We start from the raw sequence: 16,719 nt of genomic DNA, 5'->3' as shown, positions 1-16,719 counted from the left end.
AAGAATCCTGACTATGAGGTGAGAGGATTCCAAGAAGAAGGTTTAAAAAATTAGAGATATATGAGGGATCAGTGGCACAGGATAGTGAGGGAGAACTTGACTGTGATTGTATGACAGGCCCCGTGTGACGCGGCGGCACAGTGGTAGCACCGCTGCCTCACAGCTCCAGGGACTATGATTTGAGTGTCTGCTTGGGTCACTGTCTGTGTGGAATTTGCACATTCTTGCATTCTGCATGGGTTTTCTCCAAGTAGTCTGGTTTATTCCCACAATCCAAAAATGTGTGGGTTAGGTGCATTGGCCATGCTAAATTGTCCCTTAGGTGCCCCGGGGGGTGTTTAGGTCAGAGAGATTAGTGGACTAAATATGTGGGATTATGGGGATAGGGCCTGTGTGGGATTCTTATCGGTACAGACTCAATGGGCTGAAGGGCCTCCTTCTGCACTGTAGGGATTCTATGCCAGGGCAAAAAATGTAAATGAAAATATGCAACACAGGGCAAATCCAGAGTTGTAAACAACTGCAAAAAAATTGAAGCTAAATGTTCTCAATCTGAATACACAAAGCATTTGCAACAAGATAGATGAGTTGATAGCACAGATTGCAATATATAAGAAAATGTATTAGCTATTACAGAAACATGTTTGCAGGCTGACCAAGATTAGGTGCTCAACATTCCGGGATATACAACGTTCCAAAAGAACATGCCAAAGGGAAAAGGAGGGGATAACGTTGTTAATCAAGGAAGGCCTTTATTGAAAGGGGTTGAAGTTTAAACATAGGGAAGTTTTTTTGCAATTGTACAGGGTGTTGGTGAGGCCTCACTTGGAATACTGCATACAGCTTTGGTTCCCCTTATGTAAAAAAAAACGATATAGTAACATTGGAGGCAGTCCAAAGGAGTTTCATCAGACTACTTCCTGGGATGAGAGTTGTCCTGTCAAAGGAGACTAAATAGTCTGGGTCTGTATTCCTCGGAGTCTAGAGGAGTGAGGGGTGAACTTATTCAAACATACAAGATCCTGAGGGGACTTGACAGGGTAGATGGTGAGATGTTTTCACTAGTGGGAGAGTCTCAAACAAGGAGACGTAAAGAGCCAGTCATTTAAAACTGTGTGTAGCAATTTCTTCTCAGAGGGTAGTGAATTTCTGGAATTCTCTACCCTAAAGGATAGTGGAGGCTGGATCATTAGAAGTATTTCAACTGGAGGTGGATAAATATTTGATAAATCAGGGAATCAAGTGCCATGGGAAATGGTACAAAAAAGGAGTTGAGGTCGGCATAGACCAGTCATGATTGTATTGAATGGCAGAGCAGATTTGAAGAAACTGATGGCCTTCTCCAGCTTCTATTTCTTGTATTTTTGTACACTCAAAGGCTGTCCAACTCAAGTTAAATTCCACCCCCAACTCCCCAAGAGATTATTTTAAAATCTAGCATGTTAAACAATTCACTTTGTGGAATTGTGCAAAATATCTCCCAACAGCATTCAGTTCCAAAACTGTGGAAAGCTTATGTAACAATCATGTTAAAAATGCAGTTCTACCCACTGAGCATATTTGGTTTTTAGCAAAGGATTAATTATTGTTTGATGATAACGATCACTATTCCCAAGAGGTGGGGTTGGTGTGCCAATGTTAAAGTGCAGTGTTTCACACTAGTCTATTAATAGGTCATTTGGAAGATCTCTGTTTAGTTATTGGTGGGAAAAAATTATTAATTCTTTAACCAAGGACACATGCAAGGGATGGGCCAAAACATTCATTTCAGTGCCTTTAGTGTGCAGAAACATTTGCTCATCTGGACTGCTACAGGTTTTATTCACATAAGCTCAACGACTTAGAGAAGAAAGCATTTATATAGAGGAATGCCAATGGACACATATCTAGATTTCCACTTGCACATCAACCACAATGGCAATGCCCATTTTAAAACACCTCCAACACACCTCTTGGGTTACAACAATGATGATCTTAAGAGAATTGCTATAGCCCAATTTGAGCTGAAAATAAAAAATCATAACTGCTTTGATAATTTCACAACTCCATTACTTGCAAGCGACTTACTAATATATTTCTGGTGAACTGATTTATGATGTGGAGGTGCCAGCATTGGGGTAAACACATTAAGAAGTCTCACAACACCAGGTTAAAGTCCAACAGGTTTATTTGGTAGCACAAGCCACTAGCTTTCAGAGCACTGCCCCTTCTCACCTGATGAAGGGGCAGCGCTCTGAAAACTAGTGGCTTTTGCTACCAAATAAACCTATTGGACTTTAACTTGGTGTTGTGAGACTTCTTACTGAATTGATTGATATCACAGTGTGTGTGCTTGCGTACAAGCGTAAGCAATCAAGGAAAAGGTTTCCAAACCCATCTAGCGAACACAATGCCTTTTAATCTTCACCAATTAATAAAGAAAAGATGCTACTTATGATAATTGAAATTTTGGTTCTGTGTTTCTTTGGCAATCCCTTGACAATCCATCCCTAGCTGCACTGGAGTGTGATGATGGACATTCCCCTTAAACCATCACAGCCCAGATGGAGAAGGTGTGGTATCTTCAATGTTGTTAACTAACAAGTTCCAGGATATTCATCCAGCAACCATGAAGGATTGGTTACACATAATTCAAGTCAGGATGGTGTATAACTTGGAGGGTAATTTGGCAGTGATGTTATTCCCATGCACTAGGTAGGCATCTGCTGCCACTAGGTAGTGGAGATTTCATTGGAAGAAGCATTGGAGAGACACTGCAGTACTGCATTCATAGTGCACTGGTGCTGAAGAGAATCCAAGCTGGTGGATGAAAGCTGATCAGCATTTCCGTTGTGAAGAGTCTCAACTGTAGGAACATTTATCTCACAATGGATAACCTCCCATACACCAACATGGGTAGAATATGAAAGCATGATGGTAACTTATCATAGAAACAATGAAATAAGGAAAACCCACTCCTTTCTTAGGCGAGCTACCTTTCTCTCTTGCATGAATTCTATCCACCCACTTTATTTCTCATGGAAAAGTTCAACAATTTGCAATCCTATGTTTCAACTTGGTAGTCAAATGTCATTGTTGTTTTGCCAGTTGTCATCCTGTTACATTAAATAGGGATATTCACTGCTTGCTGAAGTCCAAGTCTGAGGCATTCAAGTCAGGCGACACTGACCTATACAATAAAGCCAGATACGATCTAAGGAGATCCATCAAAGACGTCAAAAGACAGTACCAGATAAAGCTAGAGTCCCAGGCTAGCCACACTGACCCCCGTCAACTATGGAAAGGTCTGCAAGACATAACAGGCTACAAGATGAAGGCATGCAAAATCGCCAGCTCCAAAGCACCCTCCCTGATAAACTGAATACATTCTCTGCCCGTTTTGAGAAAGAGGTCAGTGAGAGCATGCCCTCCACCCTGGAAGGACCTGTATCTGGGATCACCATTGCAGATGTCAGAGCAGGTTCCTTGAAGGTCAGCCCACAGAAAGCTACTAACCCGGATGTGGTACCCGGACATGCACTCAGATCCTACGTGGGTCAGCTGTTTGGGGTATTCACAGACATCTTCAACCTCTCTTTACAACAATCTCAGGTTCCTACCTGCTTCAAGACGACAACCATCATCCTGGTACCCAAGAAAAATCAAGCAGTGTGCCTTGATGACTATTGGCTGATCGCTCTGACATCCATCATCATGAAGTGCTTCGAAAGTTAATCATAGCACAAATCAATTCCAGCCCCCCAGACTACCTGGATTCACCATAGTTTGCCTATCGCTGCAACAGATCCACAGCAAACAGCATTTCCCTGGCCCTGCACTCAACCCTGGAACACCTTGATAACAAAGACACCTATGCCAGACCCCTATTTATTGACTACAGCTGAGCCTTCAGCACTGTTATTACCACAAAACTCATCTCCAAATTATGTGGCCTGGACCTTGGCACTTCCCTATGCGACTGGATCCTGAGCTTCCTAACTCACAGACCACAATCAGTAAAGATAGGCAACAACACGTTCTCCACGATCATCACAATACCAGTGTCCCACAAGGCTGTGTTCTCAGCCCCCTACTATATTCCTTATATACACGTGACTGTGTGGCCAAATTCCCCTCCAATTCGATTTTCAAGTTTGCTGATGACACCACCGTAGTGGATCGGATCTCAAACAACGAGGCAACAAGGTACAGGAATGAGATAGAAAATCTGGTGAACTGGTGCAGCAACAATAATCTCTCACTCAATGTCAACAAAACAAAGGAAATTGTCATTAACTTCAGGAAGCGTAAAGGAGAACATGCCCCTTTAGATGGGAATGAAGTAGAAAGGGTCGAGAGCTTCATGTTTTAGGTGTTTAGATCACCAACAACCTGTCCTGGTCCCCCCCATGCCGACCCTATAGTTAAGAAAGCCCACCAACATCTCTACTTTCTTAGATGACTAAGGAGATTTGGCATTTCAGCTACAACTGTCATCAACTTTTACAGATGCACCATAGAAAGCATTCTTTCTGGTTGTTTCACAGTTTGGTATGGCTCCTGCTCTGCCTAAGATCACAAGGAACTACAAAAGGTTGTGATTGCAGCCCAATCCATCACGCAAACCAGCCTCCCATCCATTGACTCTGTCTATACTTCCCGCTGCCTCGACAAAGCAGCCAGCATAATTAAGGACCTCATGCACCCCGGGCATTCTCTCTTCCACCTTCTTCCTTCTGGAAAAAGGTACAAAAGTTTGAAGTCACATACCAACTGACTCAAGGCCAGCTTCTTCCCTGCTACTGTCAGACTTTTGAATGGACTTACCTTGCATTAAGTCGATTTTTTTTGCACCCTAGCTACGACTATAACACTACATTTTGTGTTCTCTCATTTCCTTCTCTATGATCAGTATGTTTTGTCTGTATAAGCGCGCAAGAAACAATACTTTTCATTGTATGTTAATACGTGTGACAATAATAAATCAAATCAAATTATAATCAGGGAATCCGGACCATACGTTCTCTGTGGGTAGTGCAGGAAGGAGATCAACAACACTGAAAGCAAGGAGAGACCAGAGGTAGCTCAATGCAGCACAAGGGTAAAGGTTGGAGATCAGGAATGGGGAGAGAAACCAAGGGGAGTTGAAAGTTAGAAACTGGCAGGAAAGCAGGACATAAAAAAGAGATCTTGTTGGAGGAGGGGAAACACTTGGGATAGAAAAAAATGATCACATGGCCAGGAGCCTGGAGGACGTACCATTCTGTGCCAGCAAGTATGGCTTGTCAGGCTGGGCAAAGAATGAGAAGGAAAAATAATTTGTGAGGAAACAGTACACAACAGTGTTTGGGTCACAAACACAAAAATGTCCACGTGTTCCACCAAAATTAAAGAGTTGGATCTTGCAAAGTCCATGCTTTTAGCTATTTTTGTGTAGAGGGAATCATAAGACACTTGTACAGAGAGAACTTATATGAAGTGCAGAATGCAGCCCCTGTAATAGCTCTGCCAAGAACTCTAACCACAGCAATGTACAAAGGCGCCCTGCCAACTCTGCTAACTTTCTCATGGATTGTTTTTACACCAGCATGGGGGACACGTATGTCATTGGTGGTTATAAGAGTTCTCTTAGACTCCTGAACATATATATGGCAGACAGAGTGGGCGTGTGATGCATCAGAATCATTTGTATAAGAAGAAAAGCATAGCAGGTTAGAGCAGGGTTGGTTAGCTGCGTAAGCCTGGTTGTAAAATATTAAGATCTTAAAATTAAAGTGGCATTGCAATTCAAATGCACTTCACTAAAACCGAACACTGCTGAGGTTTACGCAAAGGAAGAGTGTGTGGAGGTTGCAGTATGGAGTTGTTTCACTGAGATTAAAGAGCAAGGTACATAGCACCACCAGTGATGGAACATATGCAATTGCTGTTGAGTTTCAAAGTATTGTTTAAGATTTGTGGTATTTAAAGTCAGTGATCAGATTAATGTTGAGAATCCAATGAGGGAGACTCATCTGATAGCATTAAAAGGGAAGTGTCACAGGAAAAAAAGTAATCAGAACATGATAGTTTGTGCATGAATATGCGGATGGATTACACAACCGATACAGGTGTCAATCTTGGCTTAATGGTTTTAATCTGGCCAAAGTCAGTTGCATTCATGAGTTGTGTGGCAGACTGTGTAAAGTTTAATTCATTGTTTCTCATTCCTTCATGGGATGCGGGGGTCATTGACAAGGCTAGTGTGTGCAGCTCATATCTAACTGCCCTGCAGAAGATAGTAATGAACTACCTTCTTGCACTGCTGCAGTACGAAGGTACTACTCACTCTGCAATGATATTAAGTATGGAGTTTGAAGACTTTAACCCATCAATGAGTGACATTTCCAATACAGGGTGGCGTGCAACTTGGAGGTAGTGGTGTTCCCACAGGCCTATTGTACACATTATTAGGACAGCATAGGTCATCACTTTGATCTAACCCATATTATACTAACTTGGAAGTGGCAGTTGGCGACTCTGAGTAACAAAAAGTTCCAGTTGGAGCACTGAATTTGTCAACTTTTGGAATGATAATACAAGGCTGACTGTAAACATGTTCAAAGGTGTGGAAAAATTTTCTTATTGAAGTTAAATGGAAAATAACAGACCAAACCTAGAGTTTGTGATTTCTATTTTTCTTCACTTTTGGCTATAGTCTGGCTTTGTTTTATGCAAGTTTCACAGATGGAGCAGATACAATCAATTAACATAATCCATAAACCACAATCACTGTATAATTGAGATTCTCTTTGGAAGGGAAAATTAATAACCAAACATGCACAGATCTCTCATTCATTTACTTTGACACTTACATCTCTGCATTCATACAGGAGCTCACTAAGAGACATTGGTTTAAATTCTTCACAGACCACGGCTCCAAAGAGGCACCAAATTGATTTAGACAAGTTGAGTGAGTGGGCAAACACATGGCAGATGCAGTACAACTTCGCTAAATGTGAAGTTATACATTTTAGTGTGAAGCAAAGGGTGCTTCACACCAAATGGTGACATATTGGGAAGTGTGGATATACAAAGCAATCTGGGTGTCCTTGTACACCAATCAATGAAAGTGGAGAGGCAGGTGCAGCAAGCAATTAAGAAGGCAAATAGCATGTTAACATTCATGGCAAGAAAATTTCAGTTCAGCAGTAGGGATGTCTTACTACATTTGTGCAGGGCCTTGGTGAGACCACACCTGGAACACTGTATGCAGTTTTGGTCTCCCTACCCAAGAAAGAATATACTTGCCATAGAGGGAGTGCAGCGGAGGTTCACTCGGCTGATCTATAGGGTTAGCAGGAGTGTCCCATGAGGAGAGATTGGTTCAACTGGACCTGAATTCATTAGAGTGCAGAAGGAAAAGAGGAGGTCTGATTGAAACGTATAAAATTTGAACGGCGCCAGGCAGACTAGATGAAAAAGAGAATGGTTTGCCTGGTTGGGGAGTCTAGAATTAGGGGGCACAGTCTCAGGATATAGGATTAGCCACTTACGACTGAGACAAGGGAAGATTCCTTCAGTCAAAGGGTAATGAATCTTTTGAATTCTGTATGACAGAAGGCTGTGGAGGCCAAGTCACTTAATATGTTCTAGAAAGAAATAGATTATTTGTTTAGATTTTAATGGCATCAAGGGGTATGGGGAGAAAGTGGGAATATGACATTGAGAAAGAACATCAGCCATGATCATATATTGAATAATGGAACGGACTTGAAGGGTTGAATGGCCTACTCCTGCCCCTACTTTCTACGTCTATGTTTCTATGTTGCCTAATACAAAGAACTGAAAATCTGACAAAAGGAGCCATGCTGTTTTATGTAGTAAAACAAAAGAAGCATTTTAATAGTTTTCAATGATTAGATAATTTTAAAAAAGAGAATTCTCATTGCTGAAATGTGCTGCTAATTAAATTTAGTTCGAAACCGAGAAGTAATTTCTGTTGCACTTCGTAATGGGAAACATTTGATTCCTGTGGTATCCTCAGTAACAATGTTAACTGCTTTGATGAATACACAAAGGATCAAAAAATCTGATTTGAAAGAAAAAAAAATGCATAGATAAGGAACTGCTCTCATCAGAAATTCCCTTTCTACTGTTGCTACTAACCTGATAAATAGCCATAGCAAGTAACTGTGGGCTTAGTTTCAAATGTCAACTACTCTCAACTATTAAAACTCCATTCCATAGCATAAATACACTCCTGCTAACAAAGTTAAAACATGGAACTTTTCCAACATCACCAACTATACTGTAAATTAATTCATGCTGCAGACTATACAACTTGCCCATTTTTCCATTTTCTGAAATGGCATCCTCATTCCCTAGTGACGGGTATAACTGGTTGTTAGGCAAAGTAGTGAGTGTTGTTAGCAACATACAACACAATGACATCAGCTGTTACATGATGCCATCATTCACTTTAATTCTCATTGCCTTGTGGCAGTAGTAAGATCAAAAGATAGTAACAAATGAAAGACAGTTGACACCAATGATACAAGGCTCTACTTCAATCCAGTAGTTTGCCCACAACAAAGAACAAACTGATTTGCAAGTGTAAAAAAAGATGCAGTACTCAAGAGTTCTATTTGCAATTACCAATTGTATATACATTTTAAGTAGCACCAACACTGGTACATTTTTAAAAAAACCTTTTTTAATGCATGTTTCGCTGACAAGACAAGAATTTGTTGCCCAACCTAATTTGCCTTTGAAGCTGGTGACGAGCCTCCTTCTTGAGGGACTGCAGTCCATTTGGCATAGGTATGTGCATAATGAATTTTAGGGGTTCAAGGGTTTGGACTCAGCAGCAGTGAAGGGACAGTAATTTAGTTCCAAGTCAAGATGGTGTATGGCTTAAAGGGACACTCGCAGGTGGTGTTCCCATGCATCTGCTGCCCTAGTTACAGGTTTGGAAGACACTAACAAAGGAGCCTCAACTTGATCACAATGTCACAGGAAGGACACAATTGCTCCACAGAGAGTGCAGAGGAGATTTGCTAGAATGTTGCCAAGGCTGGAAAACTGTAGCTACAAGGGGATACCGGAGAGGTTGTTTTTTTACCCCATGGAGCAAAGAAGGTTGAGGTAGTCAAAACTGAGGGGCAGAGATAGAGTAGACAGAAAGAACCGGGTTCTCTTCACAGAGTTCAAAAACAAGGAGTTATAGATTCAAGACAAGTGGCAGAAGGATTAAAGGGTACATGAGGAAAAAACTTTATGCAGTGCTGAACTAATGGTGAAAGCATTAAACTCCTTTAAAAAGTACCTAGCTCTGCACTTTAAGTGCTGTAAATTGCAGGGCTTGCAAGGGAAGGTAGGATTAGAAAGGGTACCTGGGTGCCACTGGGTCAGCATGGACAAGATGGGCTGAATGGTTCCATTCTATACTATATAATTTCTATGGTTCTTTCTAAACTTTTTCGGTTACGTTCACCTTAGTGATGGGAAGAGATAGGCATGAACCTCGGGTCAGCAATTTTAGCTGGGGTAAGGGCGATTATGAGGCTATCAGGAGTGAATTAGGAAGCATGGATTGGATTAGGGGATTACAGGGACTGGGAACGTCTGAAATGTGGAGTTTTTTCAAGGAGCAGCTACTGCGAGTCCTTGATAGGTATGTCCCTGTCAGGCATGGTGGATTTGGTAGATCTAGGGAACCGTGGTGCACTAAAAGAGTTGAGTCGATGGTTAAAAAGAAAAAGGAGGCTTATGTTCGGATGAGATTGGAGGGCTCAGATAGTGCACTAGAAAGCTTTAGATTGGCTAGGAGGGAGTTGAAGAGTGAGTTGAGAAGGGCTAAAAGAGGACATGAGAAGACTTTGGCTGATAGGATTAAGGAGAATCCTAAGGCGTTCTATAGGTATGTCAAGAACAGAAGGTTGGTCAGGGCAAGATTAGGGCCAGTTACAGACAGCAGGGGGAAGTTGTGTGTGGAACCGGAGGAGATTGGAGAAGTATTGAACCAATATTTCTCTTCGGTGTTCACGCAGGGGGACATGAATATAGCTGAGGAGGACATTGGGTTGCAGGGGTGTAAAATAGACAGTATTACGGTTGATAAAGGGGATGTGCTGGAAATTCTTGAGGGGCTGAAAATAGATAAGTCCCCTGGTCCGGATGGGATCTACCCTAGGATTCTCTGGGAGGCTAGAGAGGTGATTGCAGAGCCTCTGGCTCAGATCTTCAGGTCGTCATTGGTCTCTGGTGTAGTCCCGGAGGATTGGAGGATAGCGAATGTTGTCCCATTGTTTAAGAAGGGGAACAGAGACTTTGCTGGGAATTATAGACCGGTGAGTCTTACTTCTGTTGTGGGCAAGGTTTTAGAAAAAATTATTAGGGATAGGATTTATAGTTATTTGGAGTGTAATAAATTGATTAGAAATAGTCAGCATGGTTTTGTAGCGGGTAGGTCGTGCCTTACTAACCTTATTGAGTTTTTTGAGAAGGTGACCAAAGAGGTGGATGGGGGCAAGGCAGTTGACGTGGTATACATGGATTTTAGTAAGGCATTCGATAAGGTTCACCATGGTAGGCTTCTGCAGAAAATGCAGATGTATGGGATTGTGGGTAATCTAGGAAGTTGGATCAGGAATTGGCTATCAGATAGGAGACAGAGGGTGGTGGTGGATGGTAAATATTCATCATGGAGTACAGTTACGAGTGGTGTGCCTCAGGGATCTGTTTTGGGGCCACTGTTGTTTGTAATTTTTATTAATGATCTGGATGAGGGTACAGTTGGGTGGATTAGTAAATTTGCTGATGACACCAAAATTGGAGGTGTGGTAGATTGTGAGGAAGGGTGTCATAGTCTGCAGGGAGACTTAGATAGGTTGCAGAGCTGGGCCGAGAGGTGGCGGATGGAATTTAATGCGGAGAAGTGTGAGGTAATTCACTTTGGTAGGAGCAACAGATGTGTCGAGTATAGGGCTAACGGGAGGACTTTGAATAGTGTGGATGAACAGAGGGATCTAGGTGTGTGTGTACATAGATCCCTGAAAGTTGGGAATCAAGTAGATAAGGTTGTTAAGAAGGCGTACGGTGTCTTGGCGTTTATTGGTAGGGGGATTGAATTTAGGAGTCGCAGTGTAATGTTGCAACTGTACACTACTCTAGTGCGGCCGCACTTGGAGTACTGTGTGCAGTTCTGGTCCCCGCATTACAAGAAGGATGTGGAGGCGTTGGAGAGGGTGCAGAGGAGGTTTACTAGGATGTTGCCTGGTATGGTGGGGAGGTCCTATGAGGAGAGACTGAGGGATTTAGGGTTGTTTTCGTTGGAAAGAAGGCGGCTAAGAGGGGATCTTATTGAAACATATAAGATGATTAGAGGTTTAGATAGGGTGGATAGTGATAGCCTTTTTCCTCGGATGGAGAAAGCTAGCACGAGGGGGCATGGCTTTAAATTAAGGGGGGGTAGCTACAGGACGGATGTCAGGGGTAGGTTCTTTACCCAGCGGGTGGTGAGGGATTGGAATGCCCTGCCTGCTGCGGTTGTAAATGCGTCTAGTTTGGGGGCGTTTAAGAGATCTCTGGATAGGTTTATGGACGAAAAGGGATTGGTATAGGCTAGTGGGTCATTGTTTTTGTAACTGGTCGGCGCAACATCGTGGGCCGAAGGGCCTGTTCTGCGCTGTAATGTTCTATGTTCTATGTTCTATGGTAGGCTTCTGCAGAAAATGCAGATGTATGGGATTGTGTTCTGCGCTGTAATGTTCTATGTTCTATGTTCTATAAGCAAATTGCAGATTTCTGATGTTGGGTGTATGAAAGAGGGCCCTATGATTTTACCCCTAAATTGCACAGCTCTGATTTTAAAAATACGTTGAAACAGCAATAATACAACAACATTATAAATAACTAGAATTCCAGCTCTTCCATTCTGCCCAAAGACTTTTTATATTTCACTTCAAATGACTTGTCATCACTTCATAGTTTATAGTTTTGTCTTTTTATTCCGGTAGACGTTGAAAAAGTAAAATACTGAAGAAGTGAATGAACCAAACGAGGTGCTGAAAGGGTGCAACAAATAGACATCATCATAATTCCTTCATCCTGGACCTCCCTACCTAACAGCACTGTGAGGTCCCATTCACTAGGTCAAGAGGTTGGCCTATTATCACCTCCTCAAGAGCAAAGAGGAATGCCAGTATTGCCTATATCCCAAGATTACTAGAAAAATCCGATCTGAGCCCAGGATGAAAGAGTGAGACAAATCGCAATTTGAACCGTATCCATTGGAGCCAAAGCAATTCTTCATACTATAATGAAGTACAAAACTGATATTTTATTCTATTCTATGGTTGTTCACAAAGTACTCAAGCCTATCATTAATACAATGCCAGCAGACTAGTCAAAAATAGATTAAAATCAAAAGAACTATTATATTCTTGCAAGACATGTGAAGGGTCTTTCTAATGATCTGATGTTAATATTGCTTTACTGGATGGTTAGCATTGCTGCCTTACAGTGCCAGGGACCCAAGTTCAATTCTGGCCTTTAGTGATTTTGTGGAGTCTGCGTGTTCTCCCAGTGTCCGAGTGGATTTCCTCCAGGTGCTCTGGTTTCCTTCCACAGAACAAAGATATGCAGGTTAAGTGGGTTGCCCATGCTAAATTGCCCCTTAGTGTCCCAAGATGTGTAGGTTACAGGGATTAGTGGGGTAAATAAGTGGGGTTACAGGGATAGGACATGGGTAAGATGCACTGTCAGGGAGTTGTTACAGACTCAATGGCCTTCTCCTGCATGGTAGCGATTTTATGATTATATTCTATTCTAACTTTGGGACCAATTATTGTGCGACCCAAAGTTACATCAGAATATTTCCTTTCTAACCATTAACTCAATGAGTTGACACTTCTTAGTAATTTTATTAAGTATATTTTAAATAAATGACTTAATCTTAACAGGTTTGACGGTACAAATCCAAAGTTCTCAAGTAGAAAGACTCCAGTCAACAAACCAGGCCTCCTTAATATAGATCTGCTCAATGCATATGTTCAGATATTTTCATCTATTTGTTGATGTGTTACAGAACCTTCCATGTTGGCACTTATCAACAGAGCAGCCCTTGGTGAAGCTTGACACATTAATTTATTGGCAGACGGTTTCACTCCTTTGTCTTAGTCACAACCATGTCAACACTTAAACAGCTAAAGCACAGAATCACTCCTTCAATAATTTGCTTCATTTAACTGTTGTCGAGAACTTCACCCAGGAGTCATATTTTATTTTATTTGAGGTATGCAAAACTCTTAACATGATCACTTCATTCAGAATACAGCAACCTGCACCCCAAGCCTTACTGATCTGTTTCCCAAATGTCTCAAGACAGAGTCATAGAGGTTTACAGCATGGAAACAAGCCCTTTGGCCCAACTTGTCCATGCTGCTCTTATTTTTTAAAAGACAACCCTAAGCTAATCCCAATTGCCAGCATGTGGCCCATATACCTCTATACCCATTGTACCCACGTAACTATCTAAATGCTTTTTAAAAGACAAAATTGCACCCACTTCTACTACTACCTCTGGCAGCTTGTCCCAGACACTCACCACCCTCTGTGAAAAAATTGCCCCTCTGGACACTTTTCTATCTCTTTCCTCTCACCTTAAACCTATGCCCTCTAGTTTTAGACTCCCCTTTCTTTGGAGAGTTTTTAATTCATTCAAGGGAGGTGGGCTTTGCTGACTGGACCAGCATTTATTGCCCATCTTTAATTGCGCTCGAGGGGGCAGTGGGGAGCAGTAACCAGTCACGTGGTGTAGGTACACCCACAGTGCTGTTAGGGAGGGAGTTTAACCTAGCGAGAGAGAAGGAACAGTGATATATTTTCAAGTCAGGATGACCTGTGGCTTGGAGGGGAACTTCCAGGTAGTGGCATTTCCACGTTTCTGCTATTCTTGTTTTTTTTAGATGATGGCAGTCATGGATTTGGAATCCATGGCGAGTTCCTGCAGTCCATCTTGTAGATGGTACATACTGATGCTGCTGTGAATTGGTGGTTGAGGAAGTGAATGTTTGTGGATAGGGTGCCAATCAAGCTGGTTGCTATGTCCTAGATGGTGTTGAGCTTATTCACTCCCCATCCCCCCTCCCCAATCCCTTCAAATGGGCTTGCCAGTCCTCATCTTTGTAACCCCCTCCAACCCTGAGATCGCTGCACTTGTTAGCATCATCAATGTTCTAGCCTGCACTAGTGCCGGCTATACATTCAGTTGCCCAAGACTTAGTTAAATTACAGCTAAACCAAAGCTGTTGTTGAACTGATACTACGGAAATAAACTTCAGAATCCGGGGATGGTTACTTCTATACCATGCCTCAGCTAAGCTTTGCTTTTTGTTTTGAAGTGGGGATGTTTACAAAGGCTTTGATCTTCAAGCACTGAACTCTCGGTTTCCAGGGGATTTCTGAGTCATTGCCGATACATTGATTACTCACCTTTGTCCTTGTTCTTTTCTTTGCCCAATGAATCCAATTTCCTCCTTAGTGATTTTTTCCGTTTTTGTCCATCTGTAAATAAAATAACAAAATTAAAAGATTTATTTATTGCAACAATATTTGTTAAGTGTACAAGAAATTTAAGGACAATTTCCAGAAAATATTTAAGTCATTACGTGATATAAAATAAACAACAAAACATTTTAAGTTCAAACAAAATTAGGATCCGTCCAATGTTGAGTCTTTTCTTCTTTCCTTAAGACTCAAGACTTTTGACTTTCACATTTTCTAATTATTTTCATTGGCTTCAAGGACATGTTCCCTTGACTCGATAGTCAATGTCCACAATGTGCCCAGGGTAATGTGAAAGCTTAAACATTCACCCCCTCCACCACCAAAATACGGTGGCACCAGAGTGCAGTGTATGGAATGCCATTTATGACTTTGATATAAGCCATTTCGAAACTGTGGCAGGGATGGATCATAGCTCAGAGTATTACAGAAGGAGGTCAATTGGTCCATCGAGTCTGCACTGATCACAGTCCCACCCAGGCCCTGTTCCCTTAACCCCTCATATTTACCCTCTAATCACCCTGACACTAGGGTCAATTTAGCTTGGCCAATCAACCTAACCCACACACCTTTGGACTGTGGGAGGAAATTGGGACACCTGGAGAAAACCCATGCAGACACTGGGAGAATGTGCAAACTCCACACAGACAGTGACCTGAGGCTGGAATTGAACACAGCTCGAACAAGACTGGAAATTCCCACCCCAGGCCAATGGAAATTTTCATTGTTGGACCTTCACCTGCTTCGATTCTGTGGCAGGCAAGGTGGTAGAGTTCTGGCTGTGTGGAGTTTGCACATTCTCCTCGTGTCTGCGTGGGTTTCCTCCACGTGTTCCGGTTTCCTCCCACAGTCCAAAGATGTGCAGGTTGTTATGTTGATTGGCCAAGCTAAATTACTCCTTAGTATCAGGGAGATTAGCAGGGTAAACAGGTGGGATTACAGGGATAGGGCTTGGGTGGGATTCTTGCTGGTGCAAGCTCAATGGGCCAAATGGTCTCCTTCTGCACTGTAGGGATTCTATGATCATACATCAAGACTCCATTTCAGGCTTTGACAATCCTATTTACTATTAGATAGAAAAATAATATGCTACCAGTTCACAACATCACTGGTCAATTTCTATTTGTTAAAAGGAACATTTTTTGTGCATAATAGTTCTTCTCTGCTTCTAACTACCACGGGAGCTACACTGATCCAACCTAAGTGATTCAAACCAGTTCTTTCAGATTTGAGCAGAGTTTAAAAGGTTAAAACTAAGCAGGCATACTTAATTTCCTTGCAGTCTGTCCTAAGGTGATGGTTCCAAAAGTATTTTGATCACTCTAGGAACAAAACTGTTTTAATCTAGCATTCTCCATTAATTGCAATATTTACAAAAGGTACATATTAATGTTTGTCTGTGTTCAGTGAGCAATCAATTGAAAAATTCTATGTAAACCTTTGTTCGTGAAACCGACCCTAGCAGGATTTTGCAATGTTCTGTGATGTGTCGATCTTCTGTCCAGTAACTGCAGTTGTGCAGCCTGACCACAAGTGTTGCTGCAGACCCTTTTCTGCTCTCTGGGCTCTTCTTTCAGTCACCCGCCCTGAGACAAAGAGTGAGATTTTCTGGCCACGCACACCCCATGACTGGATATTTCTGCCCAGACACAACAGACCTTTAGATGGTCCACTGGGTTTTTTTTTGTCTCGCCTGCTACAATTCCTGCAGTGGCTGAGACAGGAAATTTTCAGCCAAAGTGTACATCAGATCCCACCATCCTTAGACAAAAAAAAAATCCAAGGAAAGAAAAATCCCATTTTACAGACGAAATGAGTGGTCCCGATGGTTTACAATAATGATCGCAAGGGGATCTGCAGAATATGTGTTACAGTGGACAGCCCCACAGCATTTAAAAAAAAACAATGACAGTACTCCTGAGGGTGAATGGACAAAATTGTCCAGCATACAAAGGGAAGGACCAAAAAAAAGTTTGGTGTTGATCCTGACAGGGAAGAGTTTATTTCATAACGTACATCACGTGATGGCACCCATACTGCTGAACTTAATGGGAACAACATTACCAAGTTGGTGCAAGACGAAAATACAAGCACAGTCTAAAAATCTACTATACCTTTGAATTGGATATAAAAATTATACTGAGGACCAGGTCACTGCAAGCAAATTCTATTCCAAACAGCAGTGGACCCACA

General features: G+C 42.0%; 1 protein-coding gene across 5 annotated transcripts in view; it reads right to left on the bottom strand.

Moving 5' to 3' along the window:
• LOC145353375 (rho GTPase-activating protein 6-like) overlaps positions 1–16,719 on the bottom strand; it is a 554,657-nt gene that overhangs the window by 76,635 nt on the left and 461,303 nt on the right. For all 5 annotated transcript variants that reach the window (XM_080204082.1, XM_080204083.1, XM_080204087.1 and 2 more), the window contains exon 3: positions 14,455–14,526. In XM_080204082.1, coding sequence (XP_080060208.1) covers positions 14,455–14,526 — 72 coding nt within the window. The remainder of the gene's footprint in view (positions 1–14,454; positions 14,527–16,719) is intronic.

This window comes from Carcharhinus amblyrhynchos, chromosome 15, assembly GCF_965287045.1.
Source record: "Carcharhinus amblyrhynchos chromosome 15, sCarAmb.v2.hapA, whole genome shotgun sequence".
Classification (NCBI taxonomy): Eukaryota; Metazoa; Chordata; class Chondrichthyes; order Carcharhiniformes; family Carcharhinidae; genus Carcharhinus; species Carcharhinus amblyrhynchos.
Note: the sequence above shows the minus strand (reverse complement) of the source record. Positions and strands in the feature narration are given on the sequence as shown.